We start from the raw sequence: 23800 nt of genomic DNA, 5'->3' as shown, positions 1-23800 counted from the left end.
TGAGCGGGCACTGCTGCGCACATGTGACACACAGGAAGGTGCCTACAGTATATATATATTTATTTCTGTGCAGGGCTGGGGTATATTTAGCTCTGTGTATAGGCAGACACAGCTCCAGGCGGCAGCTATTACACTGCGAGCTGGACACATACAGAAGACTCCGAGCGCCCTCTGGTGGCCACTCCGGGTATTGCGCCCCCCGCTGCAGACTGCGGGGACCGCGGGATTGAGAGTGGACCCGGAGCCCGGCAGCATGAACCCGGGGAGCCGCTCCCACCCGTCCCCGGAGCACGATAACGCCAAGCCGGGGGTCACCCGCCCCCACCCGTCCTCAGAGCCAGGCAGCTCGAAGCCCACCGCCCGTACTGATCCTTCCCCGGAGGCCGGCGGCGGCGGCTCCAGCCCATCGGACCGATTCGGGGTGCTGAGCACCGAGCAGCTCCGGCAGCTTCTGCAGGACGAGGGCAAACTGCAGCGCATCGTCCGCCTGAGCGAGCAGGTAGTGGGCTGCTGTGCAGACAGCTGTGCTGCTATGTGCATACATCAGCTGAGCCTGCCGGGGCAGCTGCAGACCCTGCCTGTTGAGCCTCCCCAGCCCCTCACCCTGCACAGCCGCCCGGCCCCCGCCGGAGCCCTGCATCATGGGTGCAGAGAGCGGGCACCGCCATGGGGACGGGGGCAGCACGGCTGGGGTGATGGCAGAGCTGGGTGCTGCTGCTGCTGCTGGCTCTAGGCCCCTGTGTTTTCCATGCAGGAATTATTACCTGCAATCACTGCATTTTCATTGTTCTGAGGAGCAGGCAGCGGATGGGCAGCGGACATTGTGCCCACAGCTGTGCCCGGCCATTGACTTGTTTGTAAATAGACTGGGTGTAGACAGATGGAGGATGTGCCATGCATGTCCTATTATTGCCAGGGCCTGTATCCCTGCCATCCTGAAGATGAGGGGCTCTCCACACCTTGTCACCCCCTGTGCTGGCAGTGCCAGGCTTATCTGCCCATGTTTATCTGTATGGGCACAGACTAGGCCTGTACCACCCACATATTGCTCCTCTGCCTGTAGCTATGAACCTGTAGCGTTCTTTGTGCTGAGGCCTGGGTGCACATATATGTGTTGGATCACGTCCTCTACACGGCTGTGCGGGGGCTACAGGCCTGCGATGGGGACATGCTTTGTATCGGGGGGCTAAGCTCTCAGACTGATTTGTTTTTTGTCTATTCTTTCCGTCTCCCTCCCCTTACATCTTTCCTTTGTTCCCTTCTCTCTCCTCATTGTTGTCCTCCGTGTTCCCTCTCTTCCCCGTGTTTGGTGGGTTACACACATCTCACACTTCCCTTGTGGCTTTTATGTCTGTAGCTTTATCTCTATCGCTTGTGTGTATTCCAGCATGGTGCCTTGTGTTATTTCTGTCTGCCGGCCATAGACATCACAATAATCATTGACGACAAGTGACCATAAGATCAGTGGGATTTGTCTGTGGTTCTAAACAATGAGAATTTGGCACCAGTCCGTCCTCCACGTGTTCCTATAATATTACTCTGTGTTATGCTGATAAACACTGGCACTAGGTGCAGCAATGTGAATGGTACTTACAGAAATAGGAACAGCTCAAAATATCCTCCAAGACATATTTTCCATCTCTGTCTCTTTACCAGGTAACGTCCCAGTACGGGATTGCTTGTCAGGGGTCTAAACTTCTTCCACCGGGATGAGATTTATTCAAGGGAATGTTTCCTAGACCTTGGGATGAGATTTACTTAAGGGAATCTGTCCTGGACCTTGGGGTGAGATTTACTTAAGGGAATGTTTCCTGGACATTGGGATGAGATTTACTTCTTTAGGGAATGTTTCCTGGACCTTGGGCTGAGATTTACTTAAGGCAATGTGTCTTGGACCTTGGGGTGAGATTTACTTAAGGGAATGTTTCCTGGACATTGGGATGAGATTTACTTCTTTAGGGAATGTTTCCTGAACCTTGGGATGAGATTTACTTCTTTAGGGAATGTTTCCTGGACATTGGGATGAGATTTACTTCTTTAGGGAATGTTTCCTGGACCTTGGGGTGAGATTTACGTCTTTAGGAAATGTGTCCTGGACCTTGGAGTGAGATTTACTTCTTTAGGGAATGTTTCCTGGACATTGGGATGAGATTTACTTCTTTAGGGAATGTTTCCTGGACCTTGGGGTGAGATTTACGTCTTTAGGAAATGTGTCCTGGACCTTGGGATGAGATTTACTTCTTTAGGGAATGTTTCCTGGATCTTGAGGTCAGATTTACTTCTTTCAGGAGTGTACTTCTTTAGGGAATGTTTCCTGGATCTTGGGATGAGATTTACTTCTTTAGCGAATGTTTCATGGACCTTGGGATGCAATGGACCTAGGGATGAGATTTACTTAAGGGAATGTGTCCTGGACCTTGGGGTGATATTTACTTAAGGGAATGTTTCCTGGACTTTGAGATAATATTTACTTAAGGGAATGTTTCGTGGACCATGTGGTGAGATTTACTTCTTTAGGGAATGTTTCCTGGACCTTGGGATGTGATTTACTTCTTTAGGGAATGTTTCCTGGACCTTGTGGTGAGATTTACTTCTTTAGGAAATGTGTCCTGGACCTTGGGAGGAGATTTACTTCTTTAGGGAATGTTTCCTGGATCTTGAGGTCAGATGTACTTCTTTCAGGAATTTACTTCTTTAGGGAATGTTTCCTGGATCTTGGGATGAGATTTACTTCTTTAGGGAATGTTTCCTGGACCTTGGGGTGAGATTTACTTCTTTAGGGAATGTTTCCTGGACCTTGGGGTGAGATTCACTTAAGGGAATGTTTCCTGGACCTTGGGATGAGATTTACTTCTTTAGGGAATATTTCCTGGACCTTGAGATCACACTTGACCTATTTGGTAGCAGGAAAAGAGCATATAAATCCATATATATATATATATATATATATATATATATATATATATATATAAATCTGCAAATGATGTAAACTGATTGGAAGTTTCGTATCACATTTACATTAGTTTTGTCCTTCTGACCTCAATCAAAAAACAACAGATCCTATAAAGAATGTGATCATGACTGAGGCACTTCAGCATAAAGCAGTTTTGTCAGAATAATTTTTTAATAAAAAATATATGTACAAAAAAACTACAAGTCTGTCTAGACACGATATTGAGGTTGAGCTGACCCTTCTACTGCTTATTAGGAACCCTAAAGTTTCCTTAAGATGCCAAGTGGCAAAACACAATTTTGTAATTCTTTGGCTCTGTTCACATCAACGTTATTTAATTCTGCTGTTGAGCTCTATTATAGGAGAAAAACAATAAAATCCTCTTTACATGCCAGACCCCAGCAGCACCCAGCAATGGAGTCGGTCGGGGTTTCTCTCACAGGGCAAATAAGTGCTGCGCTGTTTTGTCCCATACTTTCGCCACAATCTGTCACAGAGCTTTTAACACAGATGTAAACAGATCCTGATATAATCTCTACGTCCTACTGGTAAGGGTATGTTCACACATGTCTGCTTGGTTGCAGAACTTTCTAAGTTCATGTGAATGGGTCTTGCAGAAATGTATTTGCATGCTGATCTATGAAATGGATTTTACAGTTGGAAAAATCTTTAGTGAATCTGCCATGTGTGAATATACCGCTTCAGGACTACAATATCATTACAATTATGTGTAAGGATGTCGCTACACAGTGACTTTTATTGTTACTCACTGTTAACGATCGCTCTATGCCATTACTACATCGCAGCATAATGCATGTAAATGGGGTCACATTGGACCCACAAGTTACCGCAATAAGCAAGTCACAAAATATCCAACTTTTTGTGACTCGCTTGCTATGATCACAATACCTTTTGGGTCACATTGTGACCCGCATTCACTTGCATTATGCTTCGATATAACATTGACATACTGCGATTTTTGACTATGTGACCTGTGTGGTAGCCAAAGGTGCTGTGTAACCCCAGCCTAAATGTGGAAATTGAATTTTACTTTACTATGATTTTTTTCCCTTCCTTTTAAAATAGCCTTACGAGAGTTGGTGCGAATTATTGTGCATCACCCGGGACATTGGCCACATCAGGAGCCCTGAGAACCACCTCCAACCTGACAACATCCGCCACTCTTCTTTAAATTCGCCGACCTGGCCGTCAAATCGAAAGAAGAGCTGCAGGTGCCAGGAGGTAGGACGTGGTTCTCAGGGCTACCGTCCAGCGATCACATATTACTGACGTGGCCGATGGACCAGATCCTGCAAATCGATTCACAAGATCTCTAATCCCTACATGTAAATGGCATCGCAGACCAGAGACTCCTTAATGAAGGGGGAAAACTTGGCATTTATAAATCTAGCCCCAGTTTGGATCTCCAAGGGATGAGTATGGACAAAATATTGCAGGCTGTAAAGTGGGCCACGTGATTCTAAAGGCTAACATAATTTTTTTTGGTGGTCTGCAATGAGAACTTGTAAGGACATCAGTGGAAAGCAACCCAATCACATGAGTGACAGCTGCAAACTTCTTGACGCATTGACTACATGGCACTTGAGATGTTTCCAGATGTGCCTAAAAAACAGAATTATCATAGTAATTGTCAAAAATGTATACAAAGGAGTAAGCTAAAGTAGGATTTCATACAAATGTTTATGGTGCTTGTATAATGTTTGCTTTAAATGTGTAATAAGGGAAGCAGACACGTGAGGGTACATTGCTATCAATTAGCTTAGCACTCTGATTTTCTCTCTGGACAATGGTCTTTAAAGGAGTGTTAATAGAGTGAAATGAAATCATGGGAATATAGGAAATTGTTGCCACCTGTTACAAATATTATACATGTAAACTGCTGTACATGTAATATCTCATCCCAGAGCTTATTAAATGCTATTAAAGTGGTTTTTATTCATAATAATTGATGACCATTTCAAGCAGGTTATCTATTGACCAGAGCTGATTGTACCAGACCCACAGACATAATCATTGAATCTGAGAACAGTAATAATTGTTATGTCAATGTTGAGCTCAATGTGCTCTCCCGATCTTGGCCCTGGATGTCTATTTGGATGCCAGGGGTCGTGAAAAAGTCGGAGGAGTGCTGTCTTGTTGGAGACTTGTGTGACATCCGGTAGGTCTTCTCTTTTGCCGTAAGCCACATGTACCTTCCAGAACTTCTAGGAGGGTTGGCAAGTACTACCTAGTCCTGTATCTAAATGGCCTGGCCAAGGCAGTGTGGTCTGTTTCTTCCCCTCAGCCCTACGGCAACCAGGGCACATCTGCTGACAGTTATTACGTAGTTATGCCTCTGATGTACATATAACAGGCTTTTATATTGATAAGGGTTTCATGAAAGATCAAAAACATAAAGGATTATTCCCATCTGAGCAAGTCATCACCTTTCCACTCAGCTGTGGATGCCGGGTGTAGGAGGCAGATCTCAGGGCCCATGTGTAGTGGCCACAGATCACTGACCTGGCCGCTGGACTGTTTCAGTCACATTTCTGTTTGTTGATCTCTGGAACTTCCACCGAGTCAGAGAACAAGGCTTTAATATGTGCAGTCATTGTCTGTGGGACAGCCTGAGACTGTACTTGACTATCTCCGGCAGTGTCATAGATGGATTATGGCCACTGATCTATTACAATGCGGCATTTCAGACAACATATCTTGGCATCTTCAGGGGGTCCAAGTGGTAGGCCCCAGTGATCAGAAAATTATCACCTATCCTGTGGACACTTTCATTGTTGGGAATAAACCAGGGTCATACATATTAGATAGTTGTCGGCCGAGCGATGCTTTCTCATACACAGGAGCGCTCGATCGGCCAAGCACTTCTGTGTTTTCTGTGAGAAGGCCGCCAACTGACACGTCGGTCAGCGTCTTATCTCCAGGAGAACAGTGGATTAGACAGTCCAAAATTGGACATGCGCGATTGACATCTCTCCCGACCATTAGTCACCCGGCGGTTCCCACCCCACACACGTTGACCATCTGCCGAATCCGTCGATATCTGCATGTTCAGCTGACATTAGTCTGAAGTATATGGGGGACTTATCTCTTTTAACACTCAACTCAAGAAAAATGTTGGTAAAACATATATGGGATCATAAATTGAATTTTTCTCTTTCAGATGATCTATTTAGTCAGTAATACAGAAAAAGGCTTTTTTATAAATCATTCCTGTTTGCATCTTGATTGTCACCATATTTTATTTTCAGATCCCTATGTTAGTGACCAAATACACCCCAAAGGTGCCCATACACTTTCAATATTGCTCAGCCAAATGCCCATTCAGCTATTTTTCCGGAACAGCCCTCCCTCATTCACATGCGTTTTCAGTTAGGCCAAGTGTACTTGTCTTTTTAATGGGACAGGGGGATAACCAGAAGGCTCGTATACACGTCAGTCTTTCCCACTGCTGGTTTGACTAACTTTAATGTGCACTTCTTAAGGCAAGTGCTCAAAGGTTACCAGTGGTGGTGAAAACAAAAAAAAATCACAGAAATGTCTTCATGGTCACAGTTCTTAAAATAGTTTCAGTTACCAAATATTGAAACTAAGGTTGGGTGGCACCAAAAGTCGCCATACTGTAAACATTACTTAGTTTGCCATATAATGAAGCTTATTTCATCTCATTTCAGTTTTGTGCCACCGCGCTCTGTGTCTGTTACCATATCTCTGTATTTCTCCCGTAGGCGCAGTCTCTCCAGGAGGAAAGAAGAACCTCTTTGGCCTCAAACTTTGAGCTTGCTCAGAAAAACTTGTCCCTTCGCCCACGTCTGGAGACGGGAAAAGCCAACCTGGCAATCAAGTACCAGCTGTTGCGCGAGACGTGTGCATCTTGTCGTGGGAAACTCCGAAAAATCCGTGAGTGCGGTTCTATCAGTGTGTCCTTGTGCCAGACTGATCTGCCAATTAGAATGATTTCCTTCATGAGATAGTGATGCTGTTCATTTCTTCTAATATTTTAATGAATCCAAGAAAAAAGAAAAATCTATTTTTTTTTTCATTTCTGCTGATTACCTGAATATTGAAAATATGTTCTTAATTTTTGTTTGGTTGTGTTCTATACTTTTGCTACCTACTACAGTAGTCCCAGGTAGGGATGGTCTTATCTTTTCCATTCTGTCCAATTTAAGGGCCCTTTATGTTTTTTACTGACTGATTGCTAGGAGAGGATTGAGCAACCTTCATCAGGCTTTTTTTTTGCATATACAGTTGTAGCTGACTGCAGTTTTTATGTGACTCTTGCCCACCAGAGAAGACCATAGAAGTAAACACGGTCATGTGGTTGTCCGACATTTCCGATGACTCTCATGTAAAAGGCCAAGGCTAAAATTCACAAAGCCCATCGTCTGACGCTGCCAGACTCTCAACTTACTCTACTTTTAGAATTAATTTTAAATAATAGACTGGATCCTGTTACTTGGTTCCCGGTACAGCCTAGCTTCCTGTGCTGAAATCTCGTACAAAGTGACCACTGCTGGCAGTCACAGGCTGCTGTGGTCCCATAGGACGAGAGGTCTTCACAGGAGGCTGGGTTATACTGAAACCAGCACGGCACGAGCCAGAGGAATCGTAGAAGCACAATGGGAAGTGAGTATTGTGTTTTCATTTTACTTTGCCAGAAATTTGAAGACAAATCCAATCCGAAATGTGAATTTGTAGCGGATTTTCCTCTGCTTTCTCGGGGAAGTCTTGTGGAAAACATCCATCCCATGTGAATATACCCTTAGACTTCGACTCATCATTTGTCTTTTCGTTAAATATTTTTTTTTGTCTTGTCTTTCTTTTTACACTGGTGGATTATGTGCCAATTTCATGAAAAAGGGGCATGCAACGTTTGATGAATTGGCTAAGATAAAAAAAAATGCTTATTCTTTTGGGCTCTTTTGTATCTTTTTAGAATAAAATTTTTGACAATCCTTTCAGTGAGCTTTAAAATGTTGCATGCTATTCTGTAACTGAGCGAGAAAAAAAAAATGTTGGACATATTTTGTACTCCACTAGGGTACTAGAGTACAAAAATTTTGTTACGTTTCAAAAAGTTGCAAATGATATTAGGATTAAACACCTGGGTGAGTAAACTATGCCCATAATGCTGAACTGACACCAAGGAGAACCATTTTTACTCGAGAAAAAAGTCGTAAAATCAATGATGAATTGGCCCTTTAGTTTGTCGCTTGGATGACAAGTGTATTTATGTTGTACTAAACTGGGAGCTTATTATTTCAAGAGGCTCTCCAGTGAAAAAAAAAGTTAGCACCTATTCACATGTTAGGTGATAACTTGTTGAGGGAGCTTTTTACAGGAGCGCCGTAGAGAATGAATGGAGCAGTGGTTTCGTGCACTGCTTCATTCTAACTGGGATAAAAGCTCCTTGTTGAGGATAAAATTCACCGTTTCGTTGTGGGTCCCAGCAGTGAAACTCCCACCTCACCGATCAATACGTTTTTACCTAGGCACAAAAAAAAATAATCGAAAACACTCTAGTCGTTTTTTTAATGAGTCCCCCGACCTCCCTCTTTTTTAAGGTTTTGTTTTAACATTAAAAGCACCAGTCCAGCGTTTTTTTGTCAGCGCTGGAGTGGTGCTTTAAGTGTAAACTCCCTGGTCATATACCCCTGTTTTCCTCACCACTCCGGTCCAGCAGTGAAATCTTGTGAGCATAGCTTCTGACAGTCAAAAGTCAGAAGCTGCGCTCACAAGCTCTCAATACAAGTCTATGAGAGCCAGAACGAGTATCTCATAGACTTGTATTGAGTATGACTTCCGGCTCGCTCCATGACACACTATAAAGCACCACTCCAGCGGTGTAATAAAAAAATGCTGGAGTGGTGCTTTAATAACAAGATGAAAATTAAAAAAGACTAATATAATAAAAAGAATTACAAGTACCACAATATTTTACATTTGAAATTGTATAAACATTGCTAAAATAACTTGATTATAGATTCTTTGGCAGCAAAGAGATAGTATTATTTTATGTTAAATCGGAACTCAGACCCCATGAGTAATTTTTACTACACTCCCTTTATTCATATATACATTCACGCTTATATACTGTCATGGCCGAAAGTGTTGGCACCCTTGAAATTGTTCCAGAAAATAAAGCATTTCTCCCAGAAAATTACTGCAATTACACCTGTTTTGTTATACACATGTTTATTTCCTTTATGTGTATTGGAGCAACACAAAATAAACAGAGGAAAAAAGGCAAATTTGACATAATTTCACACAAAACCCCAAAAATAGGAGGGGCAAAATTGTTGGCACCTTTCTAAAATTGTGGGTAAACAACTTTGTTTCAAGCATGTGATTCTTGTTCAAACTCACTTGTGGCAAGTAACAGGTTTGGGCAATATGAAAATCACACCTAAAACCAGATAAAAAGTGGAGAGGTTGACTCAATCTTTGCATTATGTGTCTGTGTGTGCCACACTAAGGATGGAGAACAGAAAGAGGAGAAGAGAACTGTCTTTAAGGATTTGAGAACCAAAATTGTTGAAAAATATAAACAATCTTAAGGTTACAAGTCCATCTCCAGAGATCATGATGCTCCTTTGTCCACGGTGCACAACATAATCAAGAAATTTACAACCAATGGCACTATAGCTAATCTTTCTGGACGTGGATGGAAGAGAAAAATTGATGAAAGGTTGCAGCACAGGATAGTCTGGATGGTGGATAAGCAGCCCCAATCAAGTTCCAGAGAAAATCAAGCTGTCTTGCAGACTCAGGGTGCATCAGTGTCAGCACAAACTATCCGTAAACATTTGAATGGAATGAAACACTATGGCAAGAGACTCAGGAGGACCCCACTGCTGACACAGAGACATGAAAAAGCTAGACTGCAGTTTGCCAAAATGTATGTGAGTAAGCCAAAATCCTTCTGGGAAAGCCTCTTTTGGACAGATGAGACCAAGACAGAACTTTTTGGTAAAGCACATCATTGTATTGTTTACCGAAAATGGAATGAGGCCTACAAAGAAAAGATCACAGTACCTACAGTCAAATATGTTGGAGGTTCAAAGATGTTTTGGTGTTGTTTTCTGCCCCTGGCACTGGGTGTCTTGACTGTGTGCAAGGCATCATGAAATCTGAAGATTACCAACAGATTTTGGGTCGCAATGTAGTGCCCAGTGACAGAAAGCTTGGTTTGCGTCCTAGGCCATGGGTCTTCCAGCTGGACAATGACCCCAAACCTACTTCAAGAAGTACCCAGAAATGGATCGAAACAAAGCGCTGGAAAGTTCTGAAGTGGCCAGCGATGAGTCCAGATCTAAATCCCATTGAATACCTGTGGAGAGATCTTAAAATTGCTGTTGGGAGAAGGCGCCTTCACATATGAGAGACCTGGAGCAGTTTGCAAAAGAAGAGTGGTCCAAAATTCCAGCTGAGAGATGTAAGAAGCTTGTTGATGGTTGTAGGAAGCGATTGATTGCAGTTATTTATTCCAAAGGATGTGCAACCAAATATTAAGTAGCAACAATTTGGTCTGGCCCATTTTTGGGATTTGGTGTGAAATTATGTCCAATTTGCTTTTATTTCTCGTTTTTTATTTTTATGTTGTTCCAATACACACAAACGAAATAAACATGTGTATAACAAAACATTTGTAATTGCAATAATTTTCTGGGAGAAATACTTCATTTTCTGGGAAAACTTCAAGGGTGCCAACACTTTCAGCCATGACTGTATATCTTACAGCCATTGTAACTTAGTTATACAAAGAACCTCCCCTTCTAATCCTTTTCTAATCAGAGGTTTATTTTCTTTTGCAATTTTTATAAGTGAAGCTTTACATATTTCTGTACTGTAGTTCTGTTGGAGACTAAATGTGACTATATCTTATTGAACTGCTAAGGTACTTGTGATGCATATACAGGGTTTTGTAGTGGGTGGTATATGAGTTCACTCCCCTATTACGTTTCTTTTCATTTTTTAGCTCCTCTTCAGCCCGCTGCAGCCATTCTTGTGGTTTATTTACATCCTGAACTTCCTGCCAGCTATTCTTCTGAGCCTCTACATTATATTTCCCAAAAGGCAGGGATCTACCTGTCCACAGCTCACACACTCCATCCTCAGTGCTCGTCCACTCCACCTACAAAGCACCATCTAGAGACTCATATACAGTCTCAAGTTAGATAAATTGCTCTTTGCACAGCTTCTCCTTACTGACATTCCTCACACTTCTCCTGCTGTCTCTGGCTGTTTTGGCATGCTGTAGTCAAGCAGAGAGTCAAATAATGTATTAATTTGCTCGAACTTAATCTAACACTCTGGCACACCCAGCACCATCGCCTATGGCCAAAGTCACAAGATGATAAGATTACATGTTATGTGTGGATTCCACAATGTCTGTGTCCTCTCCCAGCTCCCCTTTAAAATAATCTAGTGTGCAAGACAACCCCAGTCTATATGTCGTGCTAGTGTAGAAGAACTTCTCACTCTTCGTGATTTGGACTCACTATGTAAGTGCTATATAATACTATATACTAAATTTATGGCTTAATAAAACTTTCTTTGATGGTTACAACTGGAGCTTCAGGAGCCAAACCCACAGCGATCATATAATCGTGAGGATAGGATTTTTTTTCTAAGAGAGGTTGGTTGCCTATAGGTATAAGAATAATATTTAGTGATCTCATCATAAATATCAATGACTATTGATCATTATGTCTATGGAGACTAAAATGGTTTTATTGTGCTTATGTCAGCCAATCAGATTTTTAGCATTGACATGTCGCTGGGAAATGTGAGAAGGAATCTGATTGGTCAATAGCTAGTCCACAAAATAGTCCACTTCTCCTTTGCACCAGTTTTGACAAATCTTCCCGTACATCTCAAACAGTAGATTTATCCAAATGGAAATTAATTGCCATTCTTTAAAATGTGTTTACTTGCATAACCCATTGCCCCAAACACCCCAATAATCAATTATACAGTAACATTGGGTGATTTAGGGGTTTGTTTTATCCAGACAATTAAGGCTCCAATATGCGTTACACTCAAGCCTGGCAAACCTGCAGATTCTGATGTATATTGGGGCCTCACTGACTCTCCCCCGTCATCATCTTGGAGATATGAATTGGTCAGTATAAATTTAGATGCCCCGATCCTTTTGTTTTCCTGGCAGATAAGTCGCTGCCAGAGGTATCTGTAAGAGGCTTTCTCTGCTCTCTCACTCTCTCACTCCTAATGTCCGGTGCTGAATTCCGAACACAGACTTCTCCCGGAAGTCCGTTTTAGAGTTCGGATGGAAGTCCTTTGTCAACCCCATAGCCCTTGCTAAGACCATTTTACAGCCCTTTCACAACACCAAAGTTCAGGTCCCCATTGATTTCCATGGTGTTCCGGTTCAAGTTCGATAGACATCTGGTACCCGAACCAAACTTTGGACTAAAGTTCGGTCAAACTCTGCAAACCTGAAAATTCAGGGGTCCGCTCATCCCTAGTTGTGTCAACTTATTTAAAGGGTAAAATTTCAAATTGCGTGTAAGAACAAGCAACTTTGCAATTTATCTCTTCTTAAAAAAAATCTGCATTCTCAAAAAATTAGGCTTTTTGATTTTTTTTATTGTTTACTGCTCGTTACCAGCCGCTTCTATAGTCTATCAGTGGTGGCTGGTCTTCTATTGGAGTGCTGATTGAAAATGTCAACATAAGAGCATGTGCATAGGCCTGGTGTATAGATCCCCTGGATAAAATTAGCACCATGTCCTTTTGTCTTTTTTTTCTTTAGTTTGAGTCTTTGTTGTTTTTAAATTTTGACATGTGATTCCAGTCGGCACTCAGGGTGATGGTGGTGCTCGTGTCATGGGATGGTGTCCCAATCACAAAATAGCATAAAGACTGGCACTCATGTTGATTTAATTCAATTCTGGGCTTTACTCCATACAACGTACAGTACAATCAATCAAGAGGTGACGCGTTTCAACTTCTATCCTGAAGCTTTTTTCAAACGAGCCGAAACGCGTCACTTCTTGATTGTACTGTATGATCTATGGAATAAAGCACAGAATTGAATTAAATCAACGTGAGTGCCAGTCTTTATGCTATTTTGTGATTGGGTGTTTATGTTCTTAAGTTTTAGTTATTTGTCATGAAATTTCCCAAATTGTAATATGCTGCAAGATATGTTGATGCTCTATAAATGAAGATCTGTATGTTTATTACAATTGAGCACCTATTGATGAGGTGGCAGGTTACGTCCAGTAGTCAATGCTTTATACATTTTTAGGAGTAAAAATAGAGAAATGGCACAATGTGGTAAAAAAACACTAAAAAATGCTCTAGAAATGTTGTTTCATGGGAAACAGAAAGAGATAGGTCAGATGTGGTCCCCTCTTTAAAGCACCACTCCAGTGTTTGTTTGTTTTTTTTTCAGCGCCGGAGTGCTGCTACTAATCTAAGTTCCCTGACCCTAGTATTAATCTTACCAGCCTCTGTCTTCACCTCTTCCTGGCACTGCTTTGGTCCTGTCACGACATCTTCTGACCACAACTTCTGACTCACTGGGATGAGAGCCTCGTTCTGCCTCCCATAGACTTACATTGAGTTGTGACTTCTGGATCGCTTCAGCAAATACTTAGGCCAGCCGGCAGGTCACAAACTGCTGGAGACCAATCGGAGCGGCGCCTCTAAAAGATGAGGATGGCGGCTGGTAAGTATAATGCTAGGGGCAGGGAACTTAGTTAGTAGCACCACTCCAGCGTTGCAATAAAAAAATCCTGGAGTGGTGCTTTTAAAAGGGTTGTCCGGAAAAAAAAAGAGCTTACATTAGTAAATTCTGGACCTTACACATATACTTTACATCTGAATGGTGTCCCGACCTAACGGCTGTGTGCCCACTATGCGTTTTTTAAGCGTTTCCGCAGCGGCAATTCCGCTGCAGAAACGTTTAAAAAACGCTTGGTAGAAGGTCTGCCATGTTCCCCAATGATAATCCGCATGTGCTGTGCAGATGCTGCGGAAATTTCTGCTGCGGATTATCATTGCGGAAAAATCCGCAGCACTACCAATTATTTTGTGGAATCGCAGCGTTTTTGCCGCCATTGACTTGCATTGGACCGCATGACATCCGCATCACTTCACTACATATGCACATGCGGACATATCATGCGGATATCATTTGGTTCATTGTGCGGATGGTACCCGGGTTTGGGGAAGAGGAGACTCTCCTCCAGACCCGGGTACCATAGTACCTTTTAAAAAAAAGAATAAAATAAAAAATATACATTATACTTACCTTCTGATGGCCCCCGGTGTCCTTATTCGATCCGTCCTGGCTTGTCGGCAGCTCGCGATGGTCTAAAAGGACCATCGCCGATGTCAGCGGTCGCGTGACCCGTCACATGACTAAATGATGTCATGACAGGTCCTTTTAGACCATCGCAAGCTGCCGGCAAGCCAGAACGGATCGGATAAGGACACCCGGGGCCATCAGAAGGTAAGTATAATATTTATTTTTTATTTTTTACCATTCATTTACGGTCACACTATGTAAATCCATGCCGGTTGCATGGATTTATATAGTGTGACCAAGTTGTCAAGCACTTTTCCAAGTGATGCTAAAATCGCTTGGAAATCGCTTGATAACCCGCATGCAGAAATGCATGTGAAGAACGCTTCACTTCCGCAAGTCTCTGGCAGGAAAAACACATGTACAATCCGCATGGACAATCCGCATGTACAATCCGCATGTACAATCCGCATGCGTTTTTTCTGCCAGGGAGATGCAGAAACGCTCAGGAAAAATCCGGAGCATTTCCGCATTGTGGGCACATAGCCTTACAAGCTTCGATCTCAGCAGGTTGTTATCCAGAGCTGGTTGTGAGTGGGCCGGCTACTTGCCCATTTCATTAGCTAACCCTCTCTGTCTGTATATCAGCTGTGACAAGGAGGGGACAGACTTGGGTACATTCTCTTATTTGTCGGAATAGAAAAACACTATTAAATGTAATCTGTGCATTAATATAACAAAAAATGTGTTTGTGAGACCAAGACTAATCTACAAAAATCACCTGTAGACCATTATCATTCCTTATTTCTCATGTGCCATTTAGATGACCGCCAATCAGCTATGTATAATCCAATCAGCAGTCCTGTTAAATGGGTTGTCTCAAGTTGTTATGTGGTTAAAATTGCAAAGTACTTGTATGAACACACAACTTTGCAATTTACTTTTTTGTACAGCTTGTTGGCTAGTTACCGACCACCCTGTGGCCTCAGGTGAGCAGCTTGCCCTGCTAGAAGGCAGCATGCTTGTGCCGCTCTGATGCTTCAGTCCCTCTGTGCTACTCCCATTCTGCAGAGGTAACGCCGCCTCTGCTAGCATCTTGGTCAAACACGCCGTTCAGACCAATGGCACAACCATGCTGCTGGTCTGAACTGTCAATCTTCAAGAAAAGCACTGCCCCCTGTGAAGCAGAAAGTTGGAAGGCAAAGGGGTTGTGCGTTCTTGGAAAAAAAAGGAGTTGACACAGCCCCTTTAATGGTCTTTTTGGCCTGGCCGACTTGAATTCTGTACACAGAGACTGATCATTATTACCGGTGCACACAAGATTATGATAAAAAGAAAGATTATAATGACAGAATGGGCGTTCTAATCACACAGCGAATGAGCGCTTTGATCGTTTGTTGGGTAACTGCTGCCATGTTTGGGCTGCATTTACGTCGTGTGTGCGATGCATTATTTTGCCGCACTGACTTGCTGCAATTTAAAAAAAACTGGCCAAACACAACTTTGTGGCTACAAAGTGTGAACGAAGCTTTACACAAACCGATAACGAACATTTTCAGGGCAGGTGCAGACGAACGTATATTTTCTCATCCAAGAGAATCGGGTTGATAATGCAAATCACACTCTGATCAAACTCTGATCCGATTCTCTCAGATGAGTAGAAGATTGCCAAAAAATCTCGTCAAGTCCATTCTATCAGTCCGTAGAAATCGGACTGCACTCCGATGTCATGTGAGTGCAGTTCGATGATTTCCACTGACTCATTGACTTGCATGGCTCAGTGCCATCTGAATATCCGATTAAACTCTGACATGCTTTGATTTTATCCTTGGACCAATCTGACAAATCTAAAAAAAAAAAAAATCAAACATGCATGCGACCTTATAGAATAAGTGCGATCCGATGTTTTATCGGACTGCACTCGGACCCGGTGGTGTGAGCGAGCCCTAACAAACACTCATTTATGGTTATCAGCCAAGCGAACCTAAAGGGAAGGCAAAGACTTAGTAGTGACTGATACAAGGCATCAAACTGCTGTGAAAATAGTGTTTTTCCTATGTGCCATTTTATTTTATCCTTTCAGTTTTGATTGTAAATAAGATGCAATTAAAAAACTGAAATTTCCTTCTAGTTCCATTTTCTGATTAGTTACATTTTCAGTTTGTCACATGATAAAAGTGTTGTTGTAATGATTGATGTGGAGGTTGTAACAGTGCCGCTTATTCTGTCTTTGTCTTTTGTAGAGTGTCTCTTGCAGGAATGTAATCCACATGTTGCACTCAGTCACCTGCAGGAGGAGCTGCAGAGCACCGAGGCAGAATGTGAGGTCAGTGTGTGTTAATGATTCCTACTTGTCAAGCACAAATGGGCCAGAAGCAATGAGCAGTCACAGAATATAAGTAATGTTAGTGAAGACTGGTCAGAGGTACTACAACCCCTGGCAAAAATTATGGAATTTAATGTTGTTGAAAAAAAGCAGATCACAGACATGGCACAAAACTAAAGTCATTTCAAATGGCAACTTTAGGGCTTTAAGAAACACTAAAAGAAATCAAGATTAAAAATGTGGTACTCAGTAAGGGTAATTTTTTTCAGCCCAAGCAGAGGGAAAAAATTATGGAATCACTCAATTCTGAGGAAAAAATTATGGAATCGCCATGGAAATTTTCATTTCCTAAACTAACACCTGCATCAAATTAGATCTGCTCGTTAGTCTGCATCTAAAAAGGAGTGATCACACCTTGGAGAGCTGTTGCACCAAGTGGACTGACATGAATCATGGCTCCAACACGAGAGATGTCAATTGAAACAGAGAGGATTATCAAACTCTTAAAAGAAGGTAAATCATCATGCTATGTTGCAAAAGATGTTGGTTGTTCACAGTCAGCTGTGTCTAAAATCTGGACCAAATACAAACAACATGGGAAGGTTCTTAAAGGCAAACATACTGGTAGACCAAGGAAGACATCAAAGCGTCAAGACCGTAAACTTAAAGCAATATGTCTCCAAAACAGGAAATGCACAACAAAATAAATGAGGAACGAGTGGGAGTAAACTGGAGTCAATGTCTGTGACTGAACTGTAAGAAACCGCCTAAAGGAAATGGGATTTACATACAGAAAAGCTAAACATAAGCCGTCATTAACACCGAAACAGAAAAAAACAAGGTTACAATGGGTTAAGGAAAAGCCATCGTGGACTGTGGATGACTGGATGAAAGTCATATTCAGTGATGAATCGCAAATCTGCATTGGGCAAGGTGATGATGCTGGAACTTTTGTTTGGTGACGATCCAATGAGATTTATAAATATGACTGCATGAAGAGAACATGCAAATTTCCACAGTCATTGATGATATGGGTCAGCATGTCAGGTAAAGGCACTGGGGAGATGGCTGTCATTACATCTTCAATAAATGCCCAAGTTTACATTGATATTTTGGACAGTTTTCTTATCCCATCAATTGAAAGGATGTTTGGGGATGATGACATCATTTTTCAAGATGATAATGCATCCTGCCATAGAGCAAAAACTGTGAAAACATTCCTTGAAAGAAGACACATAATGTCAATGTCATGGCCTGCAAATAGTCCGGATCTCAATCCAATTGAAAATCTTTGGTGGAAGTTGAAGAAAATGGTCCATGACAAGGCTCCAACCTGCAAAGCTGATCTGGCAACAGCAATCACAGAAAGTTGGAGCCAGATTGATGAGTACTGTTTGTCACTCATTAAGTACATGCCTCAGAGACTGCAAGCTATTATTAAAGCCAGAGGTGGTGCAACAAAATACTAGTGATGTATTGGAGTGTTCTTTTGTGTTCTCTCCTTTGTTTTAATTGACATCTCTCGTGTTGCAGCCATGATTCATGTCAGTCCACTTGGTGCAACAGCTCTCCAAGGTGTGATCACTCCTTTTTAGATGCAGACTAACGAGCAGATCTACTTTGATGCAGGTGTTAGTTTTGGAAATGAAAATTTCCATGGTGATTCCATAATTTTTTCCTCAGAATTGAGTGATTCCATAATTTTTCCCTCTGCTTGGTCTGGAAAAACCTTACTGAGTACCACATTTTTAATCTTGATTTCTTTCAGTGTTTCTAAAAAGCCCTAAAGTTGCCATTTGAAATGACTTTAGTTTTGTGCCATGTCTGTGATCTGCTTTTTTTCAACAACATTAAACAACTGAATGAACATCCTCCGAGCCCGGGGATCCATAATTTTTGCCAGGGGTTGTAGAGTAAACCATTTGTGCAAATTTCCCGGGATGATGGCGGGCAGAAGGATGGCCCATATACAACAGCGAACGGACACGTCCTGCAGAAGACAAAGGATCAGTCATGCAGGAAGATAATATAAGCATTGTATATTGGGCTTTGTTAGCAGAAACCATGACAGCACCTTCATTGTTGGAGCATTCCATCAAACAGTATATTGGCTTCTATATCTAACACCATTTACAATCTATCACCTAATCACAGAATCGGCTATAAATATCTGATCATTGGGGTCTGTATTCACCGACTGCTATAATAAGGGTCCCAAACTAATTTTGAAAGTAGTGGTGGTCAAGCATTCTCTATGATGTCTATGGAAAACAGCCAAATACAGGGCTCGGCTGTTCTGTCAGCCCCATAGACATTAAACAGAGTAGAAAGGTGCATGCCTGACCTCCATTCTAGCAATCAGTGGGGGTCCCAGCGGTCAGAAATGTAGTACCTGTTCTGTGGGCAAGTGGTAAATGTCAATAGTGGGTAAATCTCTATAAAGAAACCCACTCCAGGCAAAGTTTAGTGCACAGCCTGAGGGGCTGACATAGAGATCAGATGAATAGCAATGAGACACTTGTGCTACAACCCCCACGCCCTGCACGAGACATAACTCGTATTAGTTTTAGGCGTTTCAATAACTAAGTTCTGCACTATTTTGTCCATTTATGTAAATGTAACATTTTACAGTGTTGTACAACTTTTTATGATTTGTGAGAACTGACAATAAAGGTTATTCTTATGAAACGTGGTAGTTTTCAATCAAATAAAATCTGAACTGGTCCTTGGCTTGTTGAACATCTACATCTAACGCAATCTTTTTCTCTCTCTTTTTTTTTTAACCTTTTCCCTGTATTGGTCCCTTTTCCACAAATTCATTATGACTCCCCCTTTGTATATACCATTGTTTCTCACACCATTGCTCTTCGATCTTTGCTGGCCAAATTGGTTTCATCTCACGGTCATGTTGTTGTATGTCTTTACATCTGTGACATCTCACTCCCCCAACACTAGGCCCTCTCTCAGTTGTTCCTGGAGGGCTCCCTCCCTCTCCTTGTTTTCCTGGATTCTTACCACTTGCTTCGGGCTCAATGTCACATCCGCAGGATCCAGAATGAGAAGCTGCTTGAGCTTCTGGGAGAGACTCTTGAACAGGACACAACCCCCCAAAACCAAGAACTGCCTCCCGACCGGGAATTACCCCCTCAACAACCCACCAAACTACCCTCTGACCAGAACCTGGCCCCAAAGCTTCAGGAACTTCCCCCACAATCCAGAAAACTGCTCCCTAAGCAGGCCTTGCCTGTCCCTCAACCCACCAAAATGCCCCCAAACCGGGATCCTCAAATGAAGCCTCGTGAAGTGGCGCCTGGGGGCAAACAGCCTTCTCGACCTCGAGAACTGCCCATCCAAACCAGCAAAATGCCCCCCGAAAGGAAACTGCCTTCCAACCCCAAGGAGAAACCCCACAATCCCAGAGATCAAACCGCTCAGGCCAGTGCTCAGCCAATCCCATCCCCTGCTGCTCCTTCACAGATGCCCCCTGCTGTATTCCGCCTGCCTCCTCTGCCATGTGGGATGGCGCCTGCATTGTTGATCCCCGCGGAGGTGCTGTCTCCTTTTCAGGGTCCATCTGCCCAGTCCCCAGGATGTGGTGTCCCACCTTTGGGGTGCAACAACGGTCAACAACAGCAGCCACCACGGGCTCCTCTGCAATTCATTGCTCGAATCTACTTCCTGAGCACTCGGCACCTAAGGGTGTTGTCCAGAGCCCAGCGGCAGCAGCAGCAGCAGCACCCACCGAAACGATAAGTGAGGAGCTGCAGGTGGACAAGGGAGCGGGGCAATTTATGGGACGGGGGACAGGGTAGTTGTCTGTGAGTCTGCGTATGACTGTGGGTCTTTCTGCTAACATTGTTTCTTTGTGGAAGCAGGATGTTTGGCTATTTTCAGTCTGAATGGAGCGTGTATGTGGAGGTTGGATCATGTGAGCTTCTTGGGTGACAGAAACAAATGAGGTCAGCGAGCGTCTGCCCCGTGGATGCAATGTGTACTCAGTACTTCCCCTTCCGGTTGTTTACTATCCGTTAATAAATGCAGCGTGGGTGTGCAGAGTCACGGTGTATGCTGCGCCTGGCTTCGGTCTAGGAATGGATGCGCAAGGGTTAAAGGGGTATTCCCATCTCCAAGATCCTATCCCAATATGTAGTAGGTGTAATAATAATAATATTATCAAATACCTCCAATTAGAAATGTAGTTTAATTTTTCTGATTCACTTTGTCTCTTTCCTCATGTGCAGGCATTGTAGGACCTTAGGTATCCACGGTTAGGACCACAAGCAACTAGTTAACTAACCGTCACTATATCAGTGGTCGTAACCATGGATACCTAAGGTCTTGCAAAGCCTGCACATGAGGAAAGAGATAGCGAATCAGAAAAACTATACTGCATTTCTAATTGGAGGTATTTACTAATATTATCATTATTACACCTACTACATATTGGGACAGGATCTTGGAGATGGGAATATTAAACCAAATGAGGGAGAGTTAGGAAACTGCTTTTAAAAAAAACAAACTTGTTTTGTTGCTCACAGCAGCCAATCACAGCACAGCTTTCATTTTGTATTCTGCCCTTGAAAAATGAAAGCTGCACTCTGATTGGGCAACAGAGACCTTTTCCTTTTCGGCAGTTTCCTAAATCTGCCGCTTTGTGTGTCGTCTGCATTAAGAGAAGGTGCTGCATACATGTGTGTATGTTGTACAGTCCAGGGTGTGTATGTCGATAAATATTCCATTTGTTCTCATTTATTCAAGTGGTTACGATTGCTATTTATATAAAAGTGGCCCTGACATATAGAGAACTTGGGGGGGGGGGGGGAGCCACAGAAAAATACATTTATAGATTGGATTTTTCCGGTTATTAACAAATAGACTGAAAGTTATGGTGCATCCTTATCAAGTGCCCTCTCTCTGTACGGTTTCCTGCGGAGAATGTAATCAAGAATCGCGGCACAATTGTGTCTATACATGACTGAGTCTCCACCTGGTGGCCAACTGAGGTCACTACAGATACTAAAACAGTAGTAAGCTCCAGATCATGCTGTAAGAATGCTTTATAATGTGATTCTTTTTACAGCAGGTTTCTGGAATTATATTGCATAATAGTTGCAAAAAAAAAATACTGTATTTTTTATTTATTTCTGTTTATAATTGTTGGTGATATTGTGGTTTGTTGCACATTTTTTATGCATTATGTCTACCCTAACAGTGTCTATTGAACATGGTGGTGGAATACCAGCTGTTCTTTAGTTATACAGAATTCCCCTTTCCAAATGCTTCTTGTAGGTCATGAGTTTGCATATTCTTCATTTAATTTATTTGGGGAGTCATTGACTCACATAGCCGGGTGTTAACCTTAGTATTGGTTTGAAACTAATACCACCCAAATCTTTTTGCCTGAGATGACCCACGCTGCCCTGAGCGTTTCCAATGATTGAGCGGTGCAGGTATCTCCAAGAAGCAGATAATGCATTTACACCACTGGAAGAAATCGGGGAAGAAGGGCATTGACGACAATGATATTACTTTGCAAAAATTCCCATTTTACTAGCAGAAGGACCGGATGGATTATTATACCATTGGACCAAAGATTAGCAACGTCTATTATTTTTTTTTTCTGTTCATAATCACAATAAATGGTTCCATTTTGTGCACTGAAAACATATCAACTAATGTAAGTGATACGTTCATTGAATAGTGCAATTCTCGATAGATTTGTTTAGTATTCAGAAATATGCTGGGGTCATACAGATCTTTAATTACTATTAGCAACTTTTTATATTAAATGCTATTTCCTCTCCTGTTCTTTCTTGTTGATGCCATTCATTTATTTGTTCGGATTTAGCTATAACTTGTGTATTCTGGTCCTGGAAAATACATTTTGTTTCATATAATGAAAAGTTTATACAATTTTGTAATGTTTTTTCCTGTAAAAGATCTCAGTCTACAGTCAGTGTGAAGCATCAGCTCTGGTCTTGTGAAGGCTATTAAATTAAATGACAGCAAGCAGAGATCTCGAAAACCATGAAGAATTGATTCAGAAACGATACTGGAAAATTGTATAACATTTCATTATCTAACGAATAACCTTTATTTATAGGGAGTCTGTCTCCAGGTTTTTGCCACCTAATCTGAGAACAGCATAATGTAGGGACAGAGACCCTGATTCCAGCGATATATCACTTATTGGGCTGCTTAGTGTAGTTTTGATAATCTCCTGCTGATAAAACTGTGATTTTATCACTAGAGGACTAGTAAACCTGCTGCCAGGTAGTCCATACTCATGAGCTCTGTATAACCCGCCTTCACTACTGATTACCAATTTTTTATGTACACTGTGCGTAGGCGGAAAGCTGCCAATCAGTGGTGGGGGTGGGGTTATACAGAGCTCTGCTAGATCTGCAGGAGATAAAACTGTGTTTTTATCAAAATGACAGCAAACAGCCCATTAAGTGACACATCACTAGAATCAGGGTCTCTGCCACTAGATTATGCTGCTCTCAGATAGGGTAGCAAAAATCTGGTGACAAATTTCCGTTTAATGAAAAGCCCTTCTGTCTATAAGATGCTGCATTTTTCACTCTTACTTATATTCCTTTTCAGTTATATAGTTTGTTATCTTTACTTTATTATGATCATATCATATATTGCATTTTGTGTAGGACATCTTTTACCAGACATGGTTAATGGGGTTGTCCAGGACTATTATTTTGATTCTTATCTTTAAGATAGGTTATCAATATTAGTTTAGGCCCCAAAGTGGCTGGATGTACACAGTGTACAGAGCCAGAACACCACAGTCCCGTATACTGTGTAGTGACCATTCTGTGGTATCCCAGCTTAGGTCCCAGAAAGTGAATAGTAGTAGAGCTGCAGTACCCAATAACGACCACTATTCATTGTACAGCGCTGTGGAGTTGGGGCTCTGCACACTATTTGTATCCTGCCTCTCCAGGACTGGATAACAGCTGAGTGGTGCTGGGTGTCGGATCTCCACCAGTCTGATATTGAAAGTCCTGGACAAGCCCTTTAAGGAGGCCCTCTGCTGCCACGTTTCCTGACATGTCTGTTTTGATCACTATGAGGAGGTATAACAGAGGCATGGCACAGTCTTCTTTAATAATGTGACTGTCAGTGAGTACATCTGTACATTTATCCACTTGAGATTTTTTTTGCTTTTGGTCCATAATATACAACATTAGGCGGACTTTCCATCAATCAG

General features: G+C 42.3%; 1 protein-coding gene across 1 annotated transcript; it reads left to right on the top strand.

Annotated features, from left to right (window-relative positions):
* Positions 1-89: 89 nt before the first annotated feature.
* Positions 90-20916, top strand: VPS37D (VPS37D subunit of ESCRT-I). Its single transcript, XM_073667614.1, has 4 exons — positions 90-499; positions 6700-6871; positions 16493-16575; positions 19531-20916. Exons 1-4 carry the CDS (start codon positions 254-256, stop codon positions 20326-20328), a joined length of 1299 nt encoding a protein of 432 aa, XP_073523715.1. The 5' UTR covers positions 90-253; the 3' UTR covers positions 20329-20916.
* Positions 20917-23800: the final 2884 nt, after the last annotated feature.

This window comes from Phyllobates terribilis, unplaced genomic scaffold (genome assembly GCF_046119375.1).
Source record: "Phyllobates terribilis strain yellow unplaced genomic scaffold, ASM4611937v1 Scaffold_2__4_contigs__length_985480577, whole genome shotgun sequence".
In the NCBI taxonomy this organism is placed as follows: Eukaryota; Metazoa; Chordata; class Amphibia; order Anura; family Dendrobatidae; genus Phyllobates; species Phyllobates terribilis.
Note: the sequence above shows the minus strand (reverse complement) of the source record. Positions and strands in the feature narration are given on the sequence as shown.

Bases quoted from the DNA above. Each gene is read 5' to 3' on its own strand.
- VPS37D (XM_073667614.1), top strand. From the start codon at position 254: ATGAACCCGGGGAGCCGCTCCCACCCGTCCCCGGAGCACGATAACGCC. The intron at 500-6,699 runs GTAGTGGGCTGC...TTTCTCCCGTAG, and splicing joins TCGTCCGCCTGAGCGAGCAG to GCGCAGTCTCTCCAGGAGGA. The intron at 6,872-16,492 runs GTGAGTGCGGTT...TGTCTTTTGTAG, and splicing joins TGGGAAACTCCGAAAAATCC to AGTGTCTCTTGCAGGAATGT.